Consider the following 27,615-nt stretch of genomic DNA (forward strand, 5'->3'; position numbering starts at 1 on the left):
TACGTCACGATATTTATTTGTTCTGACATCTGATAAATTGTAACCAATCAAATTGTGCTGCATTTAAAAAAAGAAATAACATCAAAAACTATCAATACGATGATTTGTGTTTAACAGGTAACATACTGAGCTGCACTAAATCCAATTAAACAAGCCTAATTATGGTCTCTTTGTAATGAAACATGTTGTCGGTCAGTGTTTTTAAGTACTATCCACAATATACCCAGAAAAGCACAGTGTGACATATTGTGAAGTCATTTATCACAGTAACAGTAAACATTGCCAAACTGCTCAGCCCTAAATCACAGATTTACACCCTTAATGTCTGAGTTTTCATATTGATCTGTTCAAAGTGTTTGTTTGGCTGAATTATCTGTGCTTGCCCTGACTGACTAACCTAATGTAGAGAATAAACCCTAACCCATCCCCCCACTGCCTGGGAGCTTTGGAGGTGTGGGTGGGGTTGTTGGAGGGTGAGGCATTGCACACTCCTGTGCTGGATTCAGAGGAACATGTAAAGACCAGCAGCCAATTTTGTGTGCTGTTGTTTGTGTCCGCTGGAACACATGCATATTACCATCTCAATCAGTGCTGATTATATCCCTCGAGCAAATATATAGTTCAGTTCATGTTTGTACTGTATGTGTGTGTGAGAGAAAGGGAGCAAGTGTTAAGATGTGGCTAAAGTGTGTCATATGTGTGTTTGAGTTCACCTGGGGCGGCTCGTTAAGCCGCTTTATGCTGCATGCCTCTTATTGTAGGTGACATTATGTGTGATTAAGTCACAGTGGTGCAGCAGACAGGCAGTCCTGCTCTGATTCTCCTGCTCTGTTCACCCACTGAAGTCACATCACCTTAGAGAAACCCTTTATTGAGGCTTTTCCTGCCTGGATCATTGAACTTCACTGAACTTCCTTGGTCCAGTCTGCACAAATGCTTGTGTTAGGATGGAATTAAACTGTTTTTGCTCTTTAAATGTCCCCATTTTTATACAAATAGATTTGAGTGTCCCTACAAGATTACAGTATTATATTGTTATGAGTGACAGAACATTATATTGGGGTCAAAATAACGTCTGTGTGGGTTTTATATACCAAAAACAGTCATAATAAATTTTTACATGACCATTTATCAACCTCTCTTTGTCCTTTAGAAGTAAACATGCTGTTTTTCTTATTGTGCTTGAAAGAGTGATATAGGTAAATAAAGTCTGTTATGATTGGCTGCCCTGAATTGTGCATCATTCAAAAGGCAGTCTAGGCTCCAATACTCTTTGTAACTTCAGTGTGAATGGGCGGGGCTAAACTAGGCAGAACAGGTGGATGAATGTAAGTGCGCTGGGTTTTGTGATGTCACGGTAACGATGAATTCAAAACAGGCTGTTTTTGCTGCTTAGTTTCCATATTTGCACTGCATGGACTGGGGAGTGAACAGTGTGTTTAAAAACTTTAGCAGTGTTTATGTCGAATTTGTTTTTCACATTGACATCATAGTTTACCAGCGTGAAGTTTATCCACTTCAAGCACGCATACAAACTTTTTGGGGATTTCTATTCTATGTGACATTTCCATCAAGTATTTTTATTCAGTATGTTAAAAAAGTGCATGAAAATATGTTGATTGAAATGTAGCTTGTAATATGGATTTGCACTTAGTCTTACACTGTACAAATTTGACCTGTTTTTCAGCTGTTTGTGTGGCACAGCTGTTTGTGTGGAACCCTTGTGGTTCTATGTCAGATGCTCGGCGAAAATGTATATAGATGTTAGATAAAATGCAACTTCAGGCTATACATTCCTTATTCAATTACCCAAATAAGTAAACAAATTCTAAGGTGAGTTCTGAGATCTCTGTATTCGAATAAAATCAGTGTTCCTAAAGCGCTATAAACGTATATTTATAAGTACTTAACTATATACTAAGTAGTTTCTAATAGCATGCAAGCAAAAATGTCTCCTAAACCATTTTCGACTTAGTTGGCAACAAGTAACTAGGCCTTTTTTGGTGTCTTGGACCAAAACATTACAAAAAGTCAACACTACTTGAAGTGTTAAGTACACAGAAGTAGCCGTTACATATTCATTTCTTCTTAAAACAAAGTGAGTTCCCTGTTTCCTTGGCGTCATTCTGGAATGCAGTTAGGCATATCAACTGAGCCAAAATGTCATGAAAATGTAAACGTCCATCCAAACTTATTCATTTACTGTTTATATCTCTTCTGCCATATTAAATGAACAGACTCTTCAGACTCTGCTGGATCTTAGTATACAGAGAGATGGAGGGTTGGTAATCGGGTTAGCTGAGTGAGGGAGCGCGTCTAAAAGTAGAGGCTGACCTCATCGTTTAGCAGAGAGCAGAAAGCCGTATGTCACCAGTCAGAGTTCAGATGGTCTGACCGTGCAAGCATCCAACTGCCACAACCTCCACAAGCAGCTGTACACAAAGCCTCCTGTGTGTGTGGTGTAGACCCTCGGGGATAGACGCTCACTCCGTTTATTGCTCTTGTTCTCTTCTGCTTTCACTTTTCACTGTACTGTGCTGTTTGTTATCTGGGAGATTACTGCAGCGTTTCAGGAAATTATCTGACGAGACCAAATTTGTCAGTACGTTTCACTTTCAGCTGCTTCAGGGAATATTTAGGCAAAAAATCAAATTCCCATAATAATTCCTTTATCCCAGATTTAATTGATCGACTAATGTAATGAAACTAGTGTATCTAATGAGTGTAGTAGAAGTAACAGCCAACTTGAAGCCAGAACTATTTTCCATTCTTATAGATAACAGTATGTCATACAGCATTTTGTGGTGTTTCAGAAGCTGGCATTCTGCATGTCGTCAGGGAGTCTGGTCCGTTTTGGAAAGGACCGTTTGGCTGTCATGTAAAATAACCAAACACAGGCCACTGTTTTAGCATAATGTGTAGGGGCAGTTGATTTTTTCAGAACATGGCAATCAAACCTGTGGCAAACATTCATCAGCAAACTTGCAAGGATATCTTGCTTAAAACCTGCTAAATGCTTCAAAAGAAACTCTTAACTAGCCTTTGAAGATGTTATGCTGTTGGGCTGATGAGGGGTAAGGCCTGTATTTGCTCTCCAGTTCAATTTTACCTCTTTTTTGATTGGTTATCCTGTCAAAATAACACATGGTGAGTGGAGCTTCTGCAATTAAGTTGAACATTTTTGAAAAAATGCAAACCACAGCTGAAAAAATGGGATCCTGTGGGTTACAACAACTGTTTTTTTTTCTGGATGTAGAATTAATGGCCAGTATATCAGCTTGTGGTGATTGTGTGGCTTATTACTAATGCTAATTAAATTCTTTAGAAACAGGACTTCAATTTATGTACCGTTTAAACCATCAGTTTAAACTAAAAGCCAGTTTGCTTCTTTGCTTTGCTCTTCATCATATGCTGTACTAAGTCATCGTGCCAGAGGGCTGGTGTTCTATGTAAATGTATGTAAAGCAGTAAGTGTTAGCGTTGGTGTTATCTTGGTAATGGAAGCTGGCGGAGAATAGGGTTCATTAACTTGGTGCTGCTCTGTTATCTCTCAGATGACCTTACATAAACAGATCACATCGAGCACTAGCGTACATTTGCACAGACGTTAAGCACGTATGTGTTTTCCGTTGTGCCTGTGCCAGTGCAGTTCCTTTTAATAGAGTCTCGAGCTAAGCCTCAGACAGATGCACCTACTTACCCACAAGCCCTCATCGACACAAACAGTTGCGGTTGCGACGACGAACACTGTGTTAAGCACACTGACTGACCTCGTCCAGCATCTATCTCAAGAGCCTGCCTCCTCTCTCCCAGCTCCTCTCCCCCTTCTCTTCCCTCCATTGAATGCCTGCTTCCTGTTTACTTCGGCAAGGCCCTCTGGGTATTTGGAGCATCCGGGTAAAGGTTGAAATAGCAGTTCTGACCACAGTGGACCAGGAAATGGTAGAGTTGATTAAAATGATAGAGATTCTGTCTGAAAGCATGTTTCTTGTAAATGTACTCAAATGTGGATTATAAGGAAATGACTATCTAACGAGATTGCTTGACTGCTTGATTTGTTTATTTGCAGGAAAGTCCATCAAATTTAAGGCCTTACTTCAGTGTTGGAAACAGTAAGGTCCAGCTTAAATGAGACCAATTCTTATTTTGACACATGCCTTGACCCCCTGATGCACTGAAAAGTCTTGCTCCTCAACTGTTTAACAGAAGGAGAACATTGGAGAGAAAGAGAGAGAGAGAGAGAGAGAGAGAGAGAGATATTTGGTTGGAAGAATGCTGGAGTAAAGTGGCACTAATTGCCCAAGATAAGAGGTGCTTCTGTGGAAGAATTTAAGTGTGTGTATGTGTGGGAGCAGGTGTGTGTGGCAGGGACAGACATATAGTTAATTAGTTTTATTTTTTGCTCTACACCCTCATCCAAACCCATTTTAGGGTGCTACTCTAGCCTGAGAGGGTGTGGACCCACCCAAACCCACACCTCTTGGTATAAGTAGGGCAATGAGCCAGTGCCAGCGATGCAAGGTGCATTTATTTCAGCATCCACATCAGCTTCAGGCGTCTCCATACAAGAGAAGAGCCTCCTGAGAGTGGAAAAGTCCCTCATGTTGTTTCTGAGGGAAGTCCCGTTTGTTAAAAACAAGTTCAGTTCCCCTGTTTAAATCAGATGTGAAAACTGGAGCAAATGTATCGTTGCTCAAGCTGAAATGGCCAAATATGACCATACATCTGAGATGCATCATGTGCTTTGCTCGTATGTTTAGTACAGTTAAATGTCACATTCTCGGTCAGTTTTCAGCTGACAGTTTTCCTTCCTCATTTCTTTGCATTGAAATGTTTTTCTCCCCCTGTTTTGAGTTCATGTACACTACAAGCTAAACGAAGAGAAGCAAGCGATTAGGGTGGGCATATGAGCGCATGAAGTCGAGTGACTGGGATTTGAGTGGGGCATAGAATCTGATTTGTTTTGGGCTGAGCCTTTATACTTTATACAGGTTTCCATTCAAACGTTTCACAAATTTGAGGCGAATTTCCAAAAAGTTGGCAAATCCAAATGAACCAGTGTTTCAATGAGCTGCTTTTATGCACAAATCCTGAAGATAATGTCACACCGTTGCTTGCACTGTACTGCGCATGCCAAGGCTCCCCTCCATGTCATCCCTCGACTTGTGCGTAAAGGAAAGGAACCTTTCAGTTCAGCAGTTTGACCCTTCATCGCACGGCTGTAATCCAGACAGTCCAGAGACGTTGAGGTGGGTCATGGTCCATTTGATGAGGACTAAAATCCCACTTTGCTGTTACCAACCAAACCCCTGAGAATCTCACTGTAGACTTAGCATTGATGATTTTTGCCTGCCACTGTGTTCATCATCAGATTGGATGAGTGGAAACACGGCACGTTTCTGTCACCATTTTTGCATTTTTCCTTTATTGATAAATCAGCTTTTCATCCTCATCCAAGTGGAAAAATAACTTTTTTGCAATATTTACAGTTGTTTTTTTTCTAATTTTTGGCTTTTCCATCAAGGTTTTTAAGCTCATTTTCAAAATTTTATAAAATATGTGAAAGGAAACCCACATTTGTTGAAGTTATTCTTTATTTTACTCACTCCTAATTTAACACACCTTATTCAGTTCATCAAGCCTTTTGAATTAGAGAATCAGTTGGATCTGATTAGTGCTGCAGTAAAACTCTGCGGGAGAATCATGAGGAGCTAATGAGGAATCAGTTGTAAACTACTGCTGCACACATTTAGTGAAAATCTTTTATTCTTCTCTAAAAAAAACATGTTCATAGTTATTTTCGCGAGGTTAGTGCTGCTTCTGAACTTTTGGCCTGTTGAGTGTGTGTGTGTGTGCGCGCACGCACGCATATATACATTTCAGTGCTCCTGGTTCTCCACTGCTTCAGCTTTTGTCTGTGAGCTGCACGTGAGATAGTCAAGGGGTGGGGGGTTAGGAGGCCACAGAATCGATAACAACAGAAGGAAGGGGTCTGCAGAGTATGTGTGTATGGGTCCATGAGGGGGAGGGGTTGGATGTTTGCCAGGCGCTTAGTGGTCCTTGAGAATTGGTGAAAGAGTGTATATGTGTGTGTGCGGGTAGATGCCAGTGTTCCTGTGGGAACCAGCTGGGTTCTTTTTGGGCGTTCACTCAAAAGAACGGTGAAACACCAGCTTAAATAGCCGTAATTTAAAAGGGAGGTGCAGCCTTATAAATGGATGTTTGTGTGTGCCCGTGGAGGGGTGTCCCTGTTTCCCATTTTTACTTGCATAACTTTTAATTTAGTCTTATGATGAGCATTTGCATAGTTGAGTATCTTTAGAATGTCCAAAACAAGCATCATAACACCCCAACATGTCCACAGAAACCATTGTAGCAGTAGGGCTGTCCCAGACTGAGGACCAAAAAAGCATGAAGCCTGAAGTCAACTAATCACACCTCCTGCCCTCCCTTAAAAGGCTAAACCACAAACAGCTTAGTATTGAAGAACATTTGACATTGTTTATTAAGTGGTGAATCATATTCTTAATTGTACGTTGGAAAGTTAAGTACAGTTTACATTCCAGCTTTTCAAATCATCTTCACAACATATGCAGTATAATTAAATGACTCTTAAACTTACATGGAGATTGTCTATCTGCATGATCTGAACTTTCATTGGCAGAAATGCACTAATGTCCAAAAGTTTGTAGACACCTCTTCTAACTAGGCTGGAGCAGTTGGTGTATGAAGGTGGTATGTAATTCGATGATTGTTACTCTCTCCATTGTTGACCCCCATTCCTCCTCCTTTCATACCCCCTCCCACACACTCTATTAATAACCTGCTGTCTCTGACTGATTGAACGTGCCTTACAGGGCTCTGATTTGATTAATTGTGTCTGACGTTAGATTAACGAGACCCTGATTAGTGAATGGCGACCCATTCATCTTACATTAAATCCATAAGCAAGCGTGGTATTTTGTTTGACTGACAGCTGAGATATTGACCTCTCTGCTATGATATCTCTCTCAAACATACACACAGTAGGGATACGAGACTGTATCGGAATTATATTGATATCAGAAGATACTGGAATAGCAGAAAGTTTAGGTGATGCTGGGCTATCGTGCTTAAATATCAGCATTTTATATATGTAACACTATAGAAATAAGTATAATATTTCTTTATAACGCTAATCCAGGTCCCAGTTTCTACGTTATAAATGTTTAATGTATCAACATCAGCATCAGCAGATATCTGCGTGAAAAAACAGCAGCCCACAATTCTAATATCAGTGCATTACATCGGTGTCACACACACCAAACTTTTCTTTGGCTGAATATCAAAACTGTTAGCAATGCCTTTCTCCATAGAAATGCTCTGGAGCAGCTGCACACGAGCCTAAGCTCACCATGCCTATTCGTTTTGCTAGAAAATGTGAAAGCTGTTTTTGAATGGATCTGTGTGGTCCCAAGTAAATATTTTTGCTTTCCGCAAATGTAATGCAACAGGGCAAGGGGTTAGAGCCAAGTCTGCTAGAGCCAGAGGTTCTCCTTTCCGGTGGTCTGCTAAAGACACAATAAAAAGGCCCAAACAAAAGCGAATGGTTCCTAACTCCAAATCGTTGTTCTTGGTTTTGATATCTGATTTGGCACATTCTGCTTTTTTTGGCGATTGCGGAGAATTGAAAAACACATGAGACTAACTGGACTGCAGCTTTGCTGCTGCGTCGTCACCAACGGCAGCTAATTTTTATTTTTTTTTAAGCTGTTTAAAGCACTAAACTGCTGAACTGGGCGCGTGATTGAATTGGCTGATAGTGGCATTTAACATTTTAACATAACATTATTTATTTCTGTCTTGACCAATACTTCACTTCCAATTCTTACTAGGAGCCAGCTAAGTACACACACCCTGAATTTGAACGCTGTGGCTATACTTTGCCAGAAATATCAGCTATTTGGAAGTACTTGACTATTTGCGAACAGTACATTAAGACTGCAATGTGTAATTTCTGCAACGAAGAAAAAGCTGTAATGCTATTTACGTTTTCTTTGTTGGTCAGAATCTTCAAAAGTATCCAGACACCCCCTCTAATAATTAAATTTAACTACTTTATGGTGCACCCATTACTGACACAGGCGTTCAATTGTAAACAAAGCTTATAATCCCCATAGTAAAGCACTGCTAAAAGGTCGGGACGCTCTGGAGCAGCCGCACATGAGCCTAAGCTTACCATACCCAATGCCTAGTGTTGACTAGAGTTATAAAGCCCCCCAGCATTGGGGGTTGAACTGTAGAACTGCATTCTCTGGCGTGCTGGAGCTTCATCCAATACCTTGGGGAGGGTTGAAGTGATGTTTGTGACCTAATTATCCAACATCAGTACCTGACCTCATTAATATTCCTGTGCCTGAATTCAATCAGATCCTCACAGCAGTGTTCCAACATGTAGTGTAAAGCCTTTCAAGTAGACTAGAGTCTGTTACTGCAGCAAAGTGGGGACAAACACACTATTGATATCCTTAATTTCAGAAGAAACAGGTGTCTACAAACTTCTGGACATTTAGTGTACGTGCATGTTTGAACATGTTAGGCCTTCACAGTAGCCTGCGTGTTTCATATCACTGTTGATCTAGACTACAAAGTGTGAGCTTCAGGACGTGCTGAGTAAGTCCAGAGACACCCTCCTCAGAATTTTGTTCCAGCTACTGCTGAAACCAGGTTTTTAGAACAAAAGGAGCAAAGCGTTTTTACTTTCATGACCTGAACTACCCAAAAGAAATCAGACGTTGGTCAGTTTGGCTGTAAAGAATGTGGAGTCAACCATGAAAAATCATTACTAGTACAGCCCCACTGAACTGTAATATGAGAAGCCATCTGGTGGACCATATCAGCTGTTGTGTCTCCATTTTGTAGTTCTAGTACAAAGAATTCAGTCAATTTTGCTATCAAACTTGGAATGTTCTCACTTTAACCAACAAATCAATGTCTTGTGTGTATTGTAGTTGATTTTAAATTCAAGCCAGCACCTTTTTATGAAAGACGTTATCCTAATTATCTGAAATTATCAGTTCCCTCTCTGCCCTGACTCGGCCTTTGAAAAGCAGCTGCCTTCCTGAGTGGAACGGTCACAACAGGAAGTGGATCAGCTGGATAAGTCATCTGCGTGGGCCAGGGCTGATGTCATGGGAAAGTCACGCTGAAGAAAGGCAGAACGGATGAAAGAGAATAGACTGAAAAACAGAAAATGAGGATTCACATTAGTCAGTATAAGAGTTTTGCATAGTGGAAAGGAAACGTGGCCGAAAAATGTGAGTGTGGAAGTGTTTCTGAGAGGAAATGAATAAAGATGAGTAACTGGCAGTGAAAATGCAGTCTCTCACACACAGACAGCACGTGTGGTGGCTTTGTCTGTGGCCATCTGGGTGCCTCATGCCCCTCTGTTCTGTCACTGTAATTGGCATGGTGACCATAACTGCGTTCTCTGGAGGCCAGAGTGATTTTTCTACATGCTCCCTTCTGTTCTCCTGCTGCTCTCTGGAACAGGGGCCATTTCTGCCTCCACAGCCCCAACTGATGTGTTCATTGTGACCTGAGGATAGTCCACCTCACGAGGCACTCAGACCATTGTCTGTTTTGTGTTTTTGTGGTAATAGATCCTGTAATAAAGGGGAGGGCAAAGAAAATGACTAGACGTAGTAGGTGTAATTGGTTGTAGATTAAAACCACATTACTCATCTACCATAGTGGCTGAAGAATCACTACTGTAGACCGCTGAAGTTGTGTCGTCATTCTGTGGGCGGCTTCATGCCTATGTTAGAAACTCAGGTCTAGGCTGTAATTCTCTATGGAAGAATGAATGGGATTTTTTGAAAATTACTGCTATTACACCTTGTGGTCCACAAAATGCTTTCGAACCATATGTTTTATCATACGTACATTTTTCCACTGGTCACTGGGTCCTCTGAATTATGGGGTCATTAAGAAGTCGAAATATGAATTTTGGTACACACTCAACTACTGCATACTGCGTTGACATCATAAGACTGGCACCAACACAAAGAAACCCTTAACAATCCAACAAGCTTTGTCTAATGTGGTAGTTAAATTGCTTTGATGAAGTCCATAAGAGTAGCTGGTGTTATTTTGTAGTAGTGTTGAAGTTTAATAGTAGGCTTACTTTCATGCAGTATCATTTTAATGCGCGTGGTGGTAGCTTGATATTTGCATGGATGTAGCAATGTTCATAACTCCTTAACACCCTCATGATTCAGAGGATCCACTGACATTCGGTGCAAAAAATGTACGTAGGCAAAACGTTATGGAAAATTTCATTTATTTTTTCCATAGAGAAATCTAGCTTAGACCTGGAGACCTGAAGCATTACTCCAGCTATAGAATGACCACACGTCTTCTGAGGTCTGTGGGTGGGCCATATAACGAAGTTAGCTTTGTCCTGAGTTGGACCAGTGCATCCTCCTTACACACAGAGGGTAAATATGTTTAGCAGGGTCAGACATCATCTCTTAATACGAATATATGTTTGTGGACAGTTTGTTAACCTTTGGGTGCTAAACTGAGAGTAACATAGGATTTTTGCATTACACTGACCGCATGTTTAAGGCCAAAACCTTATCTCAGGAGCAATTTTACAGTCCAGAACTGAGCATTTCCCATCAAACCGCTCTGTATGACACTGTAACCCTTTAATTATGTAAAAATTTTCAAAAATGAGTGGAATTCTAGTTTAATCTAGATCTAGGGTTTATGTTCAGTGTTAAAGGTTGTAGATAACTGTAGCTGGTTTAGAACATGTTCTGTACAACACGTTTGCTGTGTCTATATCTGTGCTAATGTTTGTCTTCTTGGAATGACTGTCATTGACAGATTATGATGATACGTGTGATTAGCTGTTCTGTTGACTGTGGATGTAATGAGTGCTGTCACAGGGCCTATTAGGGACTATTATAGTTCAGGAATGCTCAGGTGTGTATGTGTGTGTGTGTGTGTGCGTGTGTGTGTTTGTGTGTGCCCACTCACATCCCAAAGGGCTCTTGGTGTACAGGCTGTGGGTGTGTATGTCCGTTATCTCAAACAGAGCATGGCACGACAGCCTGTGTGTGTATGCATGCATTTGCATTGAGCGAGCTGGCGGAGCAGCAGGTGCTGCAGAACACCTCACTGGAGGGTGAAGAGTGTGGGACAGAGAGAGTCAGAGAAATCGATATGGCTTTCTGCCAGCGCCCAAGGGCTCAGTGCCCCTCTCTCCCTCCGCTACCATATCACTTTTCTCTCTCTCCTTTTGTATCTCCCCCTCTCTCTGTATTATCATGACTGTGTTTAACGTTAACTTTTGTCTCGTTAATTATTAACAGTTTATGAACATGAAATGTTTGAGAGAGTGGAGACAGTCAGGGTCACATTACCTCGTCCTCTACATGCCTTTCAGTACTGCTTGTAATGTCTCTCCTCTCTTTCCTCTCTTCTTTCTCGTTCTCTCTCTCTCTCTTCTCGCTCTCTTTTTCCTTTCTTCTCTCTCTCCCTCTCTCTCCTCACTTTCTGTCTCTCACTTTCTTTCTCTGTCTGATTTTTTTCTGTCTTTCTTTCCTGTTTCATTCTTTTTCGTTAATTCTCTCTCCTTTTCTGTTCCTCTTTCATTCTATTCTCTCCCTTTCTCTTCTTTCTGTCTTGCTTTTCTTTTTCTCTTCTCTTTTTCTGTCGCTCGCTTGCTTTCTTCTTTTTACTTTCTTTCCTCTCCTTCATTCTTTGTTTCTTTTTCTCTCTTTTTCATCAGTTCTGTTGCTCTTTTTCTACTCCTCTGTCTCTCTGTCATTCTTTTTTCTTTCTTTGTCTCCCTTCCTTTCTCTCCTTCTTTCATTCTGTTGTCTTTTTCTTTCTTTCTTTCTTTCTTTCTTTCTTTCTTTCTTTCTGTCTTTCTCTTTCTCTTCTCCCACTCTCTTTATGTTTCTCTCTTTCATTCCTTTCTCTCTTTCATTCCTTTCTCTCTTTCAGTCTTTTGCTTGCTTTTTCTACTTTTTCTTTCTTTTCTCTCTCTGTCTCACTCGCACTTGTGCGCTCTCTCTCTCTCTCTCTCTCTCATTCTATCTTTCTCTCTCTTTCTCTGTTTCTGAGATAAATGTTTGCAGTCTCTATATTTAGATGGCACAGACAGAGTGTGTGTGTGTGTGTGTGTGTGTGTGTGTGTGTGTGTGTGTGAGAGAGAGAAAGAGAGAGAGAGAACGAGACTGTGCCGTGACTCTTGGATTTTAGGGGTGTGTGAGTGTATGTGTGTGTGTGTGTGTTTTAGAGACAGAATGAGGGTTTGTTTTTTTATGGAGGGTGTGTTGTGCTCCATGTGCAGCGAGAGGCACGAGGCAGGAACACACTCTCTCACTCTCTCTCTCGCTCTCTCTCTCTCTCTTTCTCTCTCTGTTTATCCAGTGTACAGAGTCACGCTGCTCACCTTCATCCTCATTTCTGCATGACTAGCGTTAAAATGCTCCGTGCTCTGCTGAAATATGATTTCTCTGTTCCACCAAGAGCAGCTCGCCGTGACGCTGACGAACACAACACACAGAAGTCATCACTAATGAGCCGCTGAACTCCGTTCCTCACTGCTAGCGTATAAATGAAAACGCTGAGCTTTTTCCACTGCAGAGCAGTTTGTTGGTAATTAACATAGTAATTGGCCTTGGTCTGATTCTGAGCGTGTTAGACTGCACCAGCAGTTAAGCTAACATTAATCAGTAAGAAATGTGTAGCAGTGAGTCTCTGTGTCAGAGAGCTTCATGGCTATGAGTAATGCACAGAGCAGACTGGGACATGCAGTGGGAGGACTTATTTCCAGCGTGCGTGTGTGTGTGTGTGTGTGTGTTTATATTGTCAGTTGTCCACAGAGCGTGTCACTGCTTGTGTGTGTGTGTGTGGTGTGTGTGTGTTTGTCTGAGTGTGATTAGAGATTCCCCTCCACAAGACTCCAGAACTGCAGAGCTGCAATGCAGAGGCTGCTCAACAGCTGTTAACTCCTTCAGACCCACCCCTCCCTCTCTCTCTCTCTCTCTCTCTCTCTCCCTCTCTCTCTCTCTCTCTCCTCTCTCTCTCTCTCTCTCTCTCTCCCTCCCTCCCTCTCTCTCTCTCTCTCTCTCTCTCTCTCTCCCTCTCCCTCCCTCTCTCTCTCTCTCTCTCTCTCTCTCTCCCTCTCCCTCTCCCTCTCTCTCCCTCCCTTCCTCAGAGCTGTCACAATCATGAAATTTTTGCAGATGATTAATTGTCATATATAATTAATTACGATCAACAATTGAATTATTAAAGCCAGATTGGCTTATTAGCCATTTTGCTTCCTAGCCATGTTTGCTTAGTAGCTGACACTGGTAGCACTGTTGAATTGATACAGCGCACTGTTAGATGTGCACACATGAATGTCCCAGTTACACAGAATCATGTCGCTGCTGTCGGAAGAAAACCTCATATCTCCAATTTTTTTTGACGCTTTTCAGTTTTGACATAATTTGAAAATACTTGTTGCCCTTACATTGTGTGTAAATTTCATGATGAATGAACCAAAAGAAACGGCCCAAAACATTGGAACCAAAACAATGGTTCCATTGACTTACATTAAAAGAAAAGTATGTTTTTTCCTTCTCCTGTAAAGTTACCGTTTTGGAGATACGAGGTTTTCTTCTGACAGCAGTGATGTGTAGAGTTATGCAAAGCTTGTTTTTTTTTTTTTCTAGAGAGAGAAAATATATACCAAAAAAGTCGTTCCATTAGCATACATGCTAAGAACTTTAGAATTGGCTGCATAGCTAACAAATAAACCAGTATTACTCAGTGCTGCCTTCTAAACATGTTAGAGCAGTTAATTAAAAGTTACAACTTTTGTTTTTCCATAAGTCCCATGATGCATCTCAAAAAATGCATTTACAGCTTTCTTTTATTAACGTTTATTTGCTTCAATCCAGTAAACCAAATTTACCAAATTCACATTTCGTTTGTCGAGGCATAATATTATTGTGAAATCTAATGACTTAGTTATCTCAATTAATTTACAGGCCTATCTCTCTCTCTCTCTTTTTCTCTTTCTCTTTGTATCTTCTCGGTCACCCACTTGACACGTCATCGTAGCGCAATCAAGGTTTAAAAGGACACTTAAGTGTTCAAGGGTCAGTATGACTGTATGATTACAGTACTTGTTGGTGAACAAGGCTCGCTGTTCTATAATTAAGGACACTCAAACCTATTGATAGGTGTGTTATTAAGCTGAAGCAGCGCAGTGCTGTTTATTATTGCACAATATGTATTGTTTTGAGTGAATGGAGCGGATCTCCTGTGTGCTTTTCACACAAAGCTTCCATCCTCTCCCCCTCATCCTGCTGTACTTATCGCCCTCCTGCAGGACACAGTGTGAATTGAAGTGTATTGTTTGTTTGTGTCTTGGATGGAATTGTAGTTTATCAAATAAAACCTATATAAAGTTTTGGAAGAAGTTTGAAAATGTCAGTGGTGTGGAGAAGAGTGGAAGATCCAGGTTGTATGTTTCCAAATATTGATCGACTAGCCTTGGGTTAGAGCGAAGAGAGAAAGGCTTCTTTCATCCTCTGCTACAGAAATACCTGCTATACCTCTGAGATACCTGTGAGAATGAGGGTATGTGTTTAGAGCTGGTCTTATTCCCAGCGGAGCGTGAAATGAAACGCTTCAGCTGTGGTGCAACGGACATGGACCACGGACTTCAAACAAGAGATTCTTCAAAGCCCTTTAACCATAATCCTGTGATCCTCTCCCATGATTCTCAGCCTCTTCTCTTGCATCTCTGTCTGGCAGCCTTAAATAAATCGTATCATCCTGAGAAGTGCTGTTCCATATCATCACTGTCATGACAAAAACCTCATATCAAGACAAAAAAGTGTGCGGTTTTGTTTTGACAGTGACAGTGTGCATATGTAGATCATGGTGGGTTTGCAGAAATGGTTGTAGGTCCAGAAATGGTTATGAGATGAAACTACTCAGCGATGCCAGCGATCTGATGGCAGGTGTTGATATTGAGTCAATATCAGCAGAAAATGCTGGTGATTTTGGGGGGAAACAATAATAGAGCTAATCCAATCCTGTAACAAATCTGTCCTGAAATTGGGGTTGAATTGTGTTTGAATAGTTTGAGCATGAAAGGCTACTTTTAGATGCCCATATTCAGTGAAGTGCCTCAATTAAAAACAGCCCATTTTGAAGCTCAGTACTTTTCAAAGGAAAAATATGAGATTGGTATTGGCAGATGTTCAAGGTTTCAGTATTGTTATTGGAAAAGGAAAAGTGGTATTGCAGCATTTCTAGTGTTTGTTGCAAGATTTTATTTTTATTTAAATCTTGTTTTGTAGTTTTTTAAGTGGATTGTATTTGTTAACTTCCTATTTCCCTTCCATTGCATCAGTAAGTTCAGTATTGTAATGGCAAGATACTTCAGATGACAAAAAAACTAGACAAAAATAAACTACAGTCCAACATGCTGTCGTAAGTTCACTGTTAGAAATAAAGGTTCTGTGCAGGTACATTTTTCGTTCATCAAGGTACGAACAATGTAAATGTACCCTCAGAGGTACAACAGTGGTTTTACGGTCCAGTTGTATACCTTAAATAAGTGAAAAGTACATATTCACACCTTTTCATAACCTAATGTTTTAAAACAGAACGATAAAACAAGGCCTGGAGACGAGACGGGGTGTGTGGAGTCAATACAGCTTATGTATATATATAACAATGTAATTACAATGATTGTGCTATAATCATGTTGCCTGACTAAATGTACTGAGATGTACCCTTGAGGGTACCACCTTAGTGACAAGAGGGGTACTGCCCACAGTGACAGTTTAGTACCTTTTTTTCTGAGAGTGTATAGTTAAAAGAACTCTATATACATGCAGAGGACCAGGTCCAAGTAAGGGAGGCTTTCAGAGCCAAGACACAGTAATGAGCAGTTCTGTTCAGCAAGCAGTGCACACCATACATACTCAAGCCACCATGGTGTGTTGACCAAAAAGATGTTACTTTGCTTCAAAACATCATTTTCATTTGAGGTAAACTGCCAGCTTTATTATACTCTGTGTTCAGTACTCAAATATGTACTCAAATCATTGTTGTCGGAAGAAAACCTTGTATCTCCATTTTTGACGTTTTTCAGTTTCTGATGTAATTTGAAAATACCTGTAGTCCTTTACATTGTATGTAAATTTCATGATGAATGGACCAAAAGAAATGGCCCAAAATTGACTTACATTAAAAGTAAAGTATGTTTTTTCTTTCTCCTGTAAAGTTACCATTTTGGAGATACGATGTTTTCTTCTGACAACAGTGATATGCTCATATTAACCCAGGGCCCACATCATGGAAAACTACATTTTTTTCACTTGCTGTCTGGTGACCCTGTATGCATTGTTTTCGGAAAGCTTGTTGATTTGAAACGCAAGCGTCTGGATGTTTTCCCTGAGGGCAAAGAATAGGCGTCTCGATCCTTACAGGGTTTACATGAGACCCCTTGGCAGCAATTACTGTGGGCACCTGCCTCAGATTAAGAGTCAATCTCGCGCCTGTGTAACAAATCTGAGAGATTAGATTGCTGTGCGGGTGCACTGCCATGCCCTCAGGACAGGCCGTGGGGTAGATTTTGTGATGAGGTTGACTGTCTCTTCCAAAGAGATTAGCCCCCACCCGTCTCCCACCCGCCCTGCACTGACGCTCACTGTGCCCCTTGCTGGGTTAATATGATGGGATTCTACAGCGTTCAGATTAATTTAATCTGTGATTCTAATGGGAACTGGAGCTATGGGTGGGTGTTTGGTTTGCTGTGAGCTAGGCCATGGCTGATCACAGCTGCAGTGTTTAGGTGCTCTTAGACAGCACCACAATACCTGTTTGCACTCATTAGGTGAGAATGTGAAACAATTAAATTTCCACATTTCTTTCCTCACCCCAAATGTAGTAGATCAGCCAAGACATGTTTGGCATTAGTTGTTTGTTTCTTTAGTTTTGCTTAGAGCTGTGATGCTAAGATAATGAGTAATGGAATCTTATACCTCACTAATTTGCATTGGCACACCTAAATCATCGGACATTTGCCTCAAACAACATTGAGTTATTAGCTAATCTCAAATAGACCTGCTTATGTAGTTACAGTACATACACTTGGATTATACAAAAAAGACCACCCTTTCGTTGATTGAATTTCCAAATTATTCCTTTTCCAGAGTCAGGAAGAAAAAGCAGAAAGTATATCTTTCGCAAGTGTGTCCATAAATCTGCAGGGATATTTTTCCACACCTTCAAAGTTCAGTCTCAGAAGTTGGTTGCATTTTCTGCTTTTTTTTCTCAAACACATTCAGTGATGTCGAGGTCTAGAATCTGGAGTGCTCAGTCCATTGTTCTGAGAACACAAGCAATTTCTTTGTTTTTTGCAAATTTTCTCAGTAACAGCTTGTTGACAGCTACACATCCTTTTAGACCCATAACATAAAGTTGTCTTGTCACAGTGGAAAGATGGACTGTTTTTTTCAGATCTGAAGTCAAGAGCTTGATTTTCTCTTATCTGTCAAAAACAAAGGTTGGCTGTTACTGATTATCTGATTTTGACAGTTTTGGTGGTCTGCCAGGATGGTAGTTGGTTGTTGGGAGTCCCATGTTCTGTATATCTTGTAATCATTTTTTGACCTCTTTTTTTCAGAAGATCTTGTTTTTTCCACTTATTTTGTTTTGATTTTCCCTTTCCTTATCCAAATAAACTGTCGGACATCTAATCTTAGATATACGTTCTGAAATATGAACTAATAGTAATGTTTCGTTTTAGTAATACCTACTAAAACTTAGTGGCTATTTTGGCTGAAAATATCCCAGTAACATAATAGAATGATCTGCTGTATAATTAAGAAATGAAGGGTCGTCTCTGATTTCTGAATCTGTTTGGCTTCAGGTCTGTCTGTACCTTATTCTGTATGGCTGTAACATCTCCTCCTTTTCACTTTTATGGTTGAATTCTTTATTCGTTCTTTCCTCGAGGTTTTCATCTTCAGCTTATTCCTAGGGGCACAGCGATGCTCTTTGCAGTTAATGCCTGTACTGTCCAGCTCTTAGAGCACCTGCAATCTGAGTCTGCAGCAGTGACCTCATGTGTGTGTCTGTAACCTACTGAACCAGTTTGAACATGATTTCTCTCCATAAGTAGGTCAATTTCAGAAATGTAATTTGAAAGTGCAGCTTTCTCACTCCCTCTTTCAGGGATTTAGCTGGGATTACTGCCATCTACTTTCCTTGCAACGTTATGTCTGTGTGGTATGAGTATATGTGTGTATAAGAGAGAGAGAGAGAACACAGGTTGGCTTAAATCAAGGTTATAGTTCTGGTGCCCTCAGGTGAAAGGATTTTAATTCTAAACCGTGAGAAGATTAGTATTGGGAGTTCCAGCTGAGCACTATTGGTACTGAAAATCATTCCATTTCCAGACAACCTGTTTTCCCCCCAAATAAACCTCTAACCTAGATTTATTATAGCTGACCATGCTGACTGGATGGATGGACGTTACTGAAGCAGAATGTGTGTGTGCGTGTGTCACTTGAGTGCAGTGCCACTTGACCATCCATTAAGAAATTAAGGCCACAGTGCAGTGAACTGAAACGTGTGAAGTAGCGTAAAGCCCACCGCTCCACCGCGCACTCTAATGTAAATGCTACCTTATGCACTGTGAGGAGATGAGCACATTTTAGGGCTGAATGTCACAGCAATGCTGAAAGAGTTCAGTATGCACTATGAAAAGATAGACTGCTTTTAGATCACAGAGCCATGGACGGTAAAATCCCTGTCGGTCCCAAGCCTGTCTTTCATTTAGTGTCTTCCCCAGGTTTTCAGTGAGGGCAAATCCTTTAGGCTGCAGGGATTTGGACCACAGGCTGTGCTTGTGTAGGACATTTGTCCTTCACCGAGTTAGATCAGGTGGGCTGTTAGAAACGTTAACCCCTAGAAAGTACAATAGCAAAGGCATGTTGTAATTTTACATTTGTTATTTCTCACTCGTAGCTAATTAAACCAGGCATTTGTACAAAACAATGTGGATTGTAAACTTTCAGTCAATGTCACATTTGTGTAAATAGTGAATTGGGGTCGGAACTGACACAGGCATAATGGGTTGAATATGTGAAAGTAAGCACAGTCATGTAAACTAGCTGCCTTTTGTGTAAACCTGGAGCAGGCTTCTGTACACGTGTTAAACTATGAATTCATAGTGTATTTACAGCAATATAAAATGCTCATTTAATGTAAATAGTCTTAAAAATATCATTTCAAACTGTATAATACTATGCATCATAAATGAAATGATGCACAATATTAAAGTATTTGGTGGCCAAATCATCAAGGAAGTCAGTCAGTCTGGATCATAATCAGTTTTAAAAACATTATCAAATGGTCGCTTAATAAAAGTGGCCAAAAAACAAAGTGATTTTCCTTTACTATTAATGAGTAGATTAGCATGCCTTACCTAAATTTCATGGCTGTATTATCTATGAAAACTCAAAGATTGGTTTGGATTAGTATCAGCCGATTTCTTAGGTGATTGGATCCGACTGGACATCCCAAGAGTTTAGATTTTGAATACAAAGATGTGCTCCAATTCCACAGTCAGTGTCAGAGATAGGCTGTGTTCTTGTGTTCTGACACAAAATATATTAAAAGTGTTCAAATATTGAAAACGCATCGACCGCATTTAGAGAGTGCATACAATGTTCTCTGATCAAATGGTTCTCCCTCTCTCTCCCAGGCTTTCGGGCAGGCTCACTCTAACCACAGGAAGGTGGCGGCGGACGGTGAGAGCCGGGAGGAGTCTCTGATTCAGGAGTCTGCGTGTAAGGAGGCGTATTACGAGCAGCGTGTGCAGGAGCTACAGGCTGAGCTACGGCAAACACGCAATGTCCTCACCAACACGCAGTCTGAGAACGAACGCCTGGCCACCATCACGCAGGAGCTCAGAGAGGTGAGACTGCAGGCCTGAGGCCACGTCCACGGCTAAACACGAAACATCGTACACTTTTACAGCTACTTACACTTTTGGTTCTTGTAGAGCTGCAGACATCAGCTAAAAATGTGATTAACAGGCTAATCCTCACCAGCTTTCAGTCATTATCAGCCACGTTTGGTATTTCATTATCAGTGGCTGCAGTAAAGTAAAAGATATGCTTTGCCAGTGTCTACGATAGTGATGACGAATGACAGTGATATATCATGACTGTTGTAAGAAAACTTTATATCTTCAAAATGGTAATTTAACATCTATTAATAAAACAAAAAAAATTAATAGGATTAAGGTATATAGAATTTTATAATTCTATATTTTGTAATATTACACTGTTATAACAATGGGCAGACATACTAATGGCTTTCTGAGCATTGTGAATTCATGACTGAGAGACATAATTAGTGCCTATATGAAAAAAGTACATTACTATAGGCTATGGTTGGTGAAAGTGGTTGCAACTCAAATAGCCTCCAGTGGATATCGATTGACTGGATGTCATTTGAGTGCTGTTGCCGTGGGATCCCTGGTGGCTGCTGGCTTGTTTCTGCTGCTGGTGGGCCTCTTGCAGTATCTGATCTGGCAAACACTGCCATTCCCTCTTGCCAGCTTCACCTGCTTCATCCGTGATCTGATAAGAACAGGGGCTGACGCCAGTAGAAACCACACACGAGCTCACACACATTTATCTTAGTTGTCAGAAGAAAACTGTATCTTTGAAATTGTAACATTAAAGAAGAAAAAACACATTCTTAAAGTTCCTAAAGTGGAAAAATCTGAGTAAAAAGTTTTTTTTTACATTATGTCTGTATTTCTGCCCAGATTTTTTAAACTTGTGCTTTTCATTTGCTGTTGCTGTTGGTCCATCATGAAATTTTACTGGCAGAGGCTGTTTTCAAATGGTGTAAAAAAATAGTAATAATAATAATACATTTAAATAAATAAAAACTGAAAAACTGTTTACAGTTATTGAAGAACTGTTATTTACGATTCTATAGACTGGTATATAGAGATTTGAGAGATATACATTCTTATACAAGCACAAGTCAGTTAATTTTAGGCATGCTGGGAATCTTTCATATGCATATAGTTGGTCCATAAATATTTGACCATTGACAAAGTTATTGTTATTTTATCTTTTTGCCACAGGAAATTGGAGTTAAATTCAACTAATACTTTTGACAAATGCAGATGTTCAGCTTCTGTTGGAGGGTATTTACATCAAAATTGGGTAAAAAAGTGTAGAAATGACAACTTTTTCATACTTAGTCAAGTATCTGGTACTTTCTGAAAAAGAAAGAACTCATTAGTGAGCTCAGAAACACCAAAAGGCCCAGGAGACCATGGAAAACAACTGTGGTTGTTGACAATTCTTTCGTTGGTGACGAGAAACCCCTTCACAACGATTGACCAGATGAGGGACACCATCCAGGTGGTAGGTGTATCTGGGTGAAAGTCAACAATCAGGAAGACTTCACTAGAGTAAAACTGTCAATTTACCACAAGATGTAAACTACTAAGCTAAGACCAGATTAAAGTTTGCCAAAAAAACATCTGAAAAAGTCTGTATAGGCATGGACATGTATAGGTGCCATGTATAGGTGCCAGTGGTTTCCTTGTATTTTTTGATAATGTGACTGCTGACAAAAGCTGCAGGAAGAAGTGACATTTATAGGTCTATATCATCTGCTCAAATTCAGACAAATGCTTAAAAAAAAAATTGGATGGCACTTCACAGTGTGGATGGACAGTGACCTAAAGCATACTGCACTAGCTTCTTAAGGCTTTTCAGACAAGTGAAATGTTCTTTAATGACCATGTCTGTCGCCTGACCTCGGTCTAATCAAGCATACATTTCACTTACTGAAAGCAAAACTGATGGTAAAACACTCCAAGGACAAGCAGGAGCTAAAAGCTGCTGCAGTAAAGGCCTGGCAGAGGATCATTGCCTGCTGTTGTCTATGGGTTCCAGACTTCATGCAGTCACTGACTGCAAAGGATTTGAAACTAAGTATTAAAGATGACAATTTAATTAGACCATTCACCCAATTTGAATAGAAGTAATTAAAGCTAAAAATCTGCACTTTGAGTTCATATTTATTAATGAATCACTTATTTGAGGAGGGTTACAAATGCAGACGTTTTAAAAATGTGAAAGGAAAAAATGTATCCCGGCTGTGTGTTGGGGTGCATGTGTATTGTGTTTCTGTCGCTAGTCATGTTTCACATGTTTCAAGGATGGTGTTGTCTTTCAGTCTAAAGGGGGTGTCTTTCCTTGTTCTCCCCTCTCCCTTCTTCTACCCATCTTCCCTGCAGCGAGGCCCCCAAATCCCTTCTTTTTCAGACTCAGCAGCTTTAGCTGCGTCTGTCACTCGTCTGCACTTCTTTGTTTGAGCAGCGTGAATGTTTAAGCAGAAAAGATGGAAAAATTGAGCTTCGCGCTGTCAGGCCTAATGATAGTCTCTCCCTTCAGCTTTCTGCCATGTTTAGGCTTAGTCATACAAACACACTCAACACACATATGCTTTTGCTTTATTTTCTGGTGCTCGTGTCAACAGATGTGGCCAGTCTGGCTTTGCCACAGATTAAGTTGCAGGGGGAGGCATTTTAAAGGGGCTTTCCTTCTTAGTGTTGCAGAGAGATTTAACCGAGTGGCAGGCTGCTCAAATGAAGCCTTTTTACTTCAAAATAAAGGTTCCTTAATTGTTCTTGTTTTTAACATGCACTTCTAGGAAAAACCTTTAATTGCCATAGAACCATTTTTTGGAAGTTCTTTAAAATTTGTAAAGGTTCTTCATTCGCACACTTGACTAGCAAAAATGATAACTAATTAATGCATTGAAAGATGCTTTAGGCAAACTAAAGTGTTTCTTTTGTGGCAGAGTTCTTTAAATCTGGACCTTGAATCCAGTTTTTGGTCCTGTAGTTTATAATCATTGCTAGTTAATTGAACTGTTGATGTAGCTGATTGGCCACCTAGTGTAGGGGTGCACAACTCCAGTCCTGGAGGGCCGGTGTCCAGCAGAGTTTGGTAGTTCCCCTTCTCAAACACACCGATTAAACCTGGCAATTAACAGATGAGTGTAATCAGGTGTGTTTGAGCAGGTAAATCATCAAACTCTGCGGACACCGGCCCTCCAGGACTGGAGTGTCTTACCTACCAGTGATTACAAAATCCTGGACTGGACACTGGATTTAAGATCTGGATTTGAAGACCTCTTTGCTGTGGTATCTCTCCAAAGAACACTTTCTAGGACCTTTGTTTTTAGGAGCGCAGACGATTCCAATCAAACTCTCATGCCTGAGTGGTTGAATGCTAACATGGATCTGCTGAAGGAAGAACGAAAGAGGGAGGAAGAGGGATGCTAGAAGGAGAGAGGGACCTTAGCAGAAAGATTGTTAAGTAGAGGACTGAGTATACGGAATAAATGTCTTGCTAATTCAGTATTTATGGAATTAATGCTACGAGTTTTTGAATACTCGTGATGACATCACAGAGTATCATTAAGCAGATGTTTTCAAAAACGTGGGTTAGGTTCAAACTGAACAGATTGAGGTTTGGGGAGCAAAGCCCGTTGATCCGTCTTCCCACTAACCAGATATAGAATTTTGGAGGTACAAGAACTGTATCTTAACAAAAAGATCTTTGCGCTGTTTCATACATTAAGCTGTAGACATTAAACACCAAAACACCACCTGCCTTCTGATAGGGCAAGTGCATTGCGTTGGCTGGAATAATTTGCATAAAGTTCAGCTGCCACATCAGACCAATGTAAATGCAGCACACGTCATCTCTCACCTACCTTAAACTAATGAGTTGTTGAGGGGTAATTCCACTGAATGTCCAAACCTAGTGCATAATTAAATGGTGAAGATGTAAACACAGTCACTCAGAGTGGTTTGATGTGAAAAGCACCATTGTAGAGAAACGTAAAGTCAGAATTGTCCGCAGTATTGGTGATGCAAACCAGATGTCAGAATTCTTTAATGCCTCTAAAAGTTCACGTAAAGTTATTACATAAAATTTTTACCAACATGCTGCCTGATGCCTGGGACATTGTTTTATGATCTTTTCTCAGGTAAAGTTTTGGCCTAAAACGTTTTACCCTTTTCAACAAAAGGTAGGGTCACTGTAAATCTGAGTCGGTGTTTCTCTACAGTGCACCACTGTTCGACGTCGGACCACTCTGTATTCTGAATCTCAATTATTGGAAAAAAATAAGGGGAATTCCCCTTCAAGTAATTTCAAATATATTTGTTTATGTGGCTTCTGACCAAAGATACATTAGCCTGGTATCAAATGACTAATTGACTATACAACTGAGGGGAAATTTGTGTAAATTCCTTCAAGCGTACAGTAAGAAATGACTATCAGAATTTATTTTTACCATAAACTGTGATTAATGGTCAGCTGCGGTGTTATAATTCATCACAATATGAGATTGTCATGGACTGTTTTACGCTCAGGTGCAGCCTTGCTGGTCGTTGGCCTGTGACTTGCTGTCTGAAAGCCTACTGCTACATTCGGTTCCAACTAAAGCTTTCACATAGCTTGACTTAGTGCCAGGCAGGCAGCATAAAATGAGGACTAATTGGTCTTCTGGTGGGAGGTGTAAAAGTGTGTGTGTGTGTGTGTGTGTGTGTGTGAGTAAATCTTGTACTGGCTCTGTTAATTACAGCTCTCTAGTGGTCCATTTCTTTGTACAGCAGGAGAGAGTGGAAGGGAGGGAATAAGAGAAGGTTCTGGCATGGAGGAAGCAAGGGAGAATGAAAGAAGTAAAAGAAAAACAAGAAAGTTAAAAGAGAAGGAAAGAGAGGTGCATGAAGCTAATCCTGCTAACTGCTTTTAGGAACGTTTAGGGAAAGTTATGTGAAGGAGGATAGATTAGAGACGAGAAGAGGGGAATAATTATGAGTGGACATCGATGTATATGTCTACGTTTCTGGGTCAGTTTAGCCTGGAGATTAATTTAATGTAACTAAATTTGTCATGAGAGTGAAAACGATTCAAAGAATGATTCACCTAAAAATATGAACTTGGCTAACAATGAATAGAAGCGGTTGGGGTCCAATTAGCATGATTTGCTAACTGCACACATTAAGAACGTGGACAGTGGTTATATATAGGACCCAGACAACTTTAAACATTTAAATGGTTTCTTTAATAAGCTTTTAAATGCCAGTTTGGCCTAATAAAGAGCAAATCACTTAATTTATTATGCCATTTTTGGTTAGTGAAAGAAAATGTGCAAGTGTGTTTAATGTGTTAATTTAGCCCATACACAGTTAACTATATCAAGCCAATTTGGCTGTAGACATTGAAATCTGAATTGGCCATAAAATTTTGTCAGATACATCCCTAGTTCTTTGCAAGAAAGAAAAAGGTTCAAAGTACTCATGATGTTACAGTTCCCTCCACAAGGTTTTGTAATATTGCTTGTTGCATCATTTTTTATTGTTGTTGTTTTATAAATAAATAAAAAGCATACATAAAGTAAGTAGAAAGGCCTTTTTTTAATATTTCTTTAAAAACAGTCGATACGTGACTCTTGATGGTGTGTGTGTGTGTGTGTGTGTTCATGTGTGTCTGTCTGTGCGCTGACGTATGTGTGTAGGAGTTGAGCTTGTTTCATAGAGTCAGATGAGGATAAAGACGTGTGATTCTGATGTGTAAAACATGGGGTAATTTACAAGCAGACACGAGCCTTAATCCAATCAAGCATGTGTTGGATGTATTTAAATGCACACGCACTCTGTCGCTGAATACTGATCTGTCTTTCATGTGCGTGAGTGTGTCTGTATACAGCAGTTAGTGTAAGTAATGGTCTGAAGGACAGTGGTGTTGATTAAAGACTGTGTTCAATAACAAGTGTGTAGCTTTCAGAGCACGATCAATGCACCAGCTGGAACACGCATGTACGCACACACACATACACACATATACACACCAACTGCTCTCATCTGTACCTGCACATCTGTGAATAAATGAGTTTTATCTGCCCAGATGACATTTAGGTCATCTCCACCAACACACAAGTGCACACACACGTACATTAGACACACACCAGCACATAACTGCTCTCGTCTGTCTCGTCTTGTCTACACATCTGTAAATTAATTGATTTTATGTGCTTGGGTTAGGTCATCTCCACACAGATGTCAGGACAGGGTCACATGTATTAGGGCAAATATATTGTGTCCAATATCAGTTTTGGGGGACTGAATTTCTGAAAAATAATATTTGTCAATAAAATTTTATATTTTTATTGTATATTTTAATGTAATACTCTGGTAGTTTTAGTTAAACAGTGCCTATGACTGTTAATTCTTAATTCTTTTACACTTTTTAAACTCAAGTAAACAACAGGAATAAACAAAAGTCTTAAATAATTTATTGGAGCCTGGAGGGCGGCGCCACCTAGAATGCTTTGCAGGTTTGGTTTCTGTTTATGGCCGCTTATTTGTTCTTTTTTTCCTTAGTTTTCTTCATTTTATATGTTTTTAAATTACTTAGCATGGTGGTGTTGTGTGTTATGCTTGTATTGTTGTCATTCAGTTAAAAATATGAAAGGTTGCGAGTTCATGATGTTGCCCTGACCAAAAAAGCTGCAGGTTATTGGTGTGTTCATGGCTGTTATCAGCTGATGCCAATCGTACCATAGGTTGTAATTATCAACAGATGTTATTGACCAAACAATATATAGGTGTATCAGTCTGGTGCATATATATTGCTGCTGAGAACAAAACCTTGTATCTCCATTTTTGTTGTTTTTCAGTTTTTGTCATAATTTGAAAGTACCTGTTGACATTTACATTGTATGTAAATTTCATGATAAATGGACCAAAGGAAATGTCACAGAATAACTTGGGAAAAAGTCTGGTTCCATTGACTTACATTAAAAGTAAAGTATGTTTTTTCCTTCTCCTGTAAGGTTACCATTTTGGAGATACAAAGTTTTGTTCCGACAACAGCGATATATAAAGTAAGACCTTATTTGGTCTGAAAACATAATACAATGTTAATAGAACAAGTAGTGATTTTATGTATGTGTTCATTTAGACACTTTTTTCAACTTCTTCTTAAGAAAGCCATTGTTTGTAGTCGTCATCCAATACTTAGGTGCTCTAGTGATGGAAGTTGAGAAATCTATGTAATGGCTGTGGACATCAAAGAAAAAATCTCAAACCAAAACTGCTTTCTTTAACTAGTTTACACTACCTGAAAACCTTTTTTTAGTATTTTTGTGTTTAGTCTAATATTTCATGTTTAAGCAGCTTAAGATTTTACACCTGTATGTCTCACATGTATTATGTACATGTCACTGTAGTTCATTTTTTATATTTTAACCATAACCTCAGTAACAAAAAGGGATGCTTTTGCTGTTTCATTTTTTAAAAAGGAACATTTTGTTGATCCTGATATTGGAGGTCAACCCTGTTAACTCGGGTTGTCTTACAGGATGTTTCTGTCCTTAAAAAGTAGGAAAACAAACACAAATGCACATACAGCAGCACATAACTGCTCTCTTCTGTAAATAAAGGTATTTTATGTGCTTATCTGACATTTAGGTCATCCCTCCACA

General features: G+C 39.9%; 1 protein-coding gene across 2 annotated transcripts in view; it reads left to right on the forward strand.

Moving 5' to 3' along the window:
* Positions 1 to 27,615, forward strand: part of zgc:171572 (protein bicaudal D homolog 2) — a 73,253-nt gene that overhangs the window by 12,200 nt on the left and 33,438 nt on the right. For both annotated transcript variants that reach the window (XM_036578932.1, XM_036578933.1), the window contains exon 2: positions 19,781 to 19,993. In XM_036578932.1, coding sequence (XP_036434825.1) covers positions 19,781 to 19,993 — 213 coding nt within the window. The remainder of the gene's footprint in view (positions 1 to 19,780; positions 19,994 to 27,615) is intronic.

Source organism: Colossoma macropomum, unplaced genomic scaffold (genome assembly GCF_904425465.1).
Source record: "Colossoma macropomum unplaced genomic scaffold, Colossoma_macropomum, whole genome shotgun sequence".
Lineage (NCBI taxonomy): Eukaryota > Metazoa > Chordata > Actinopteri > Characiformes > Serrasalmidae > Colossoma > Colossoma macropomum.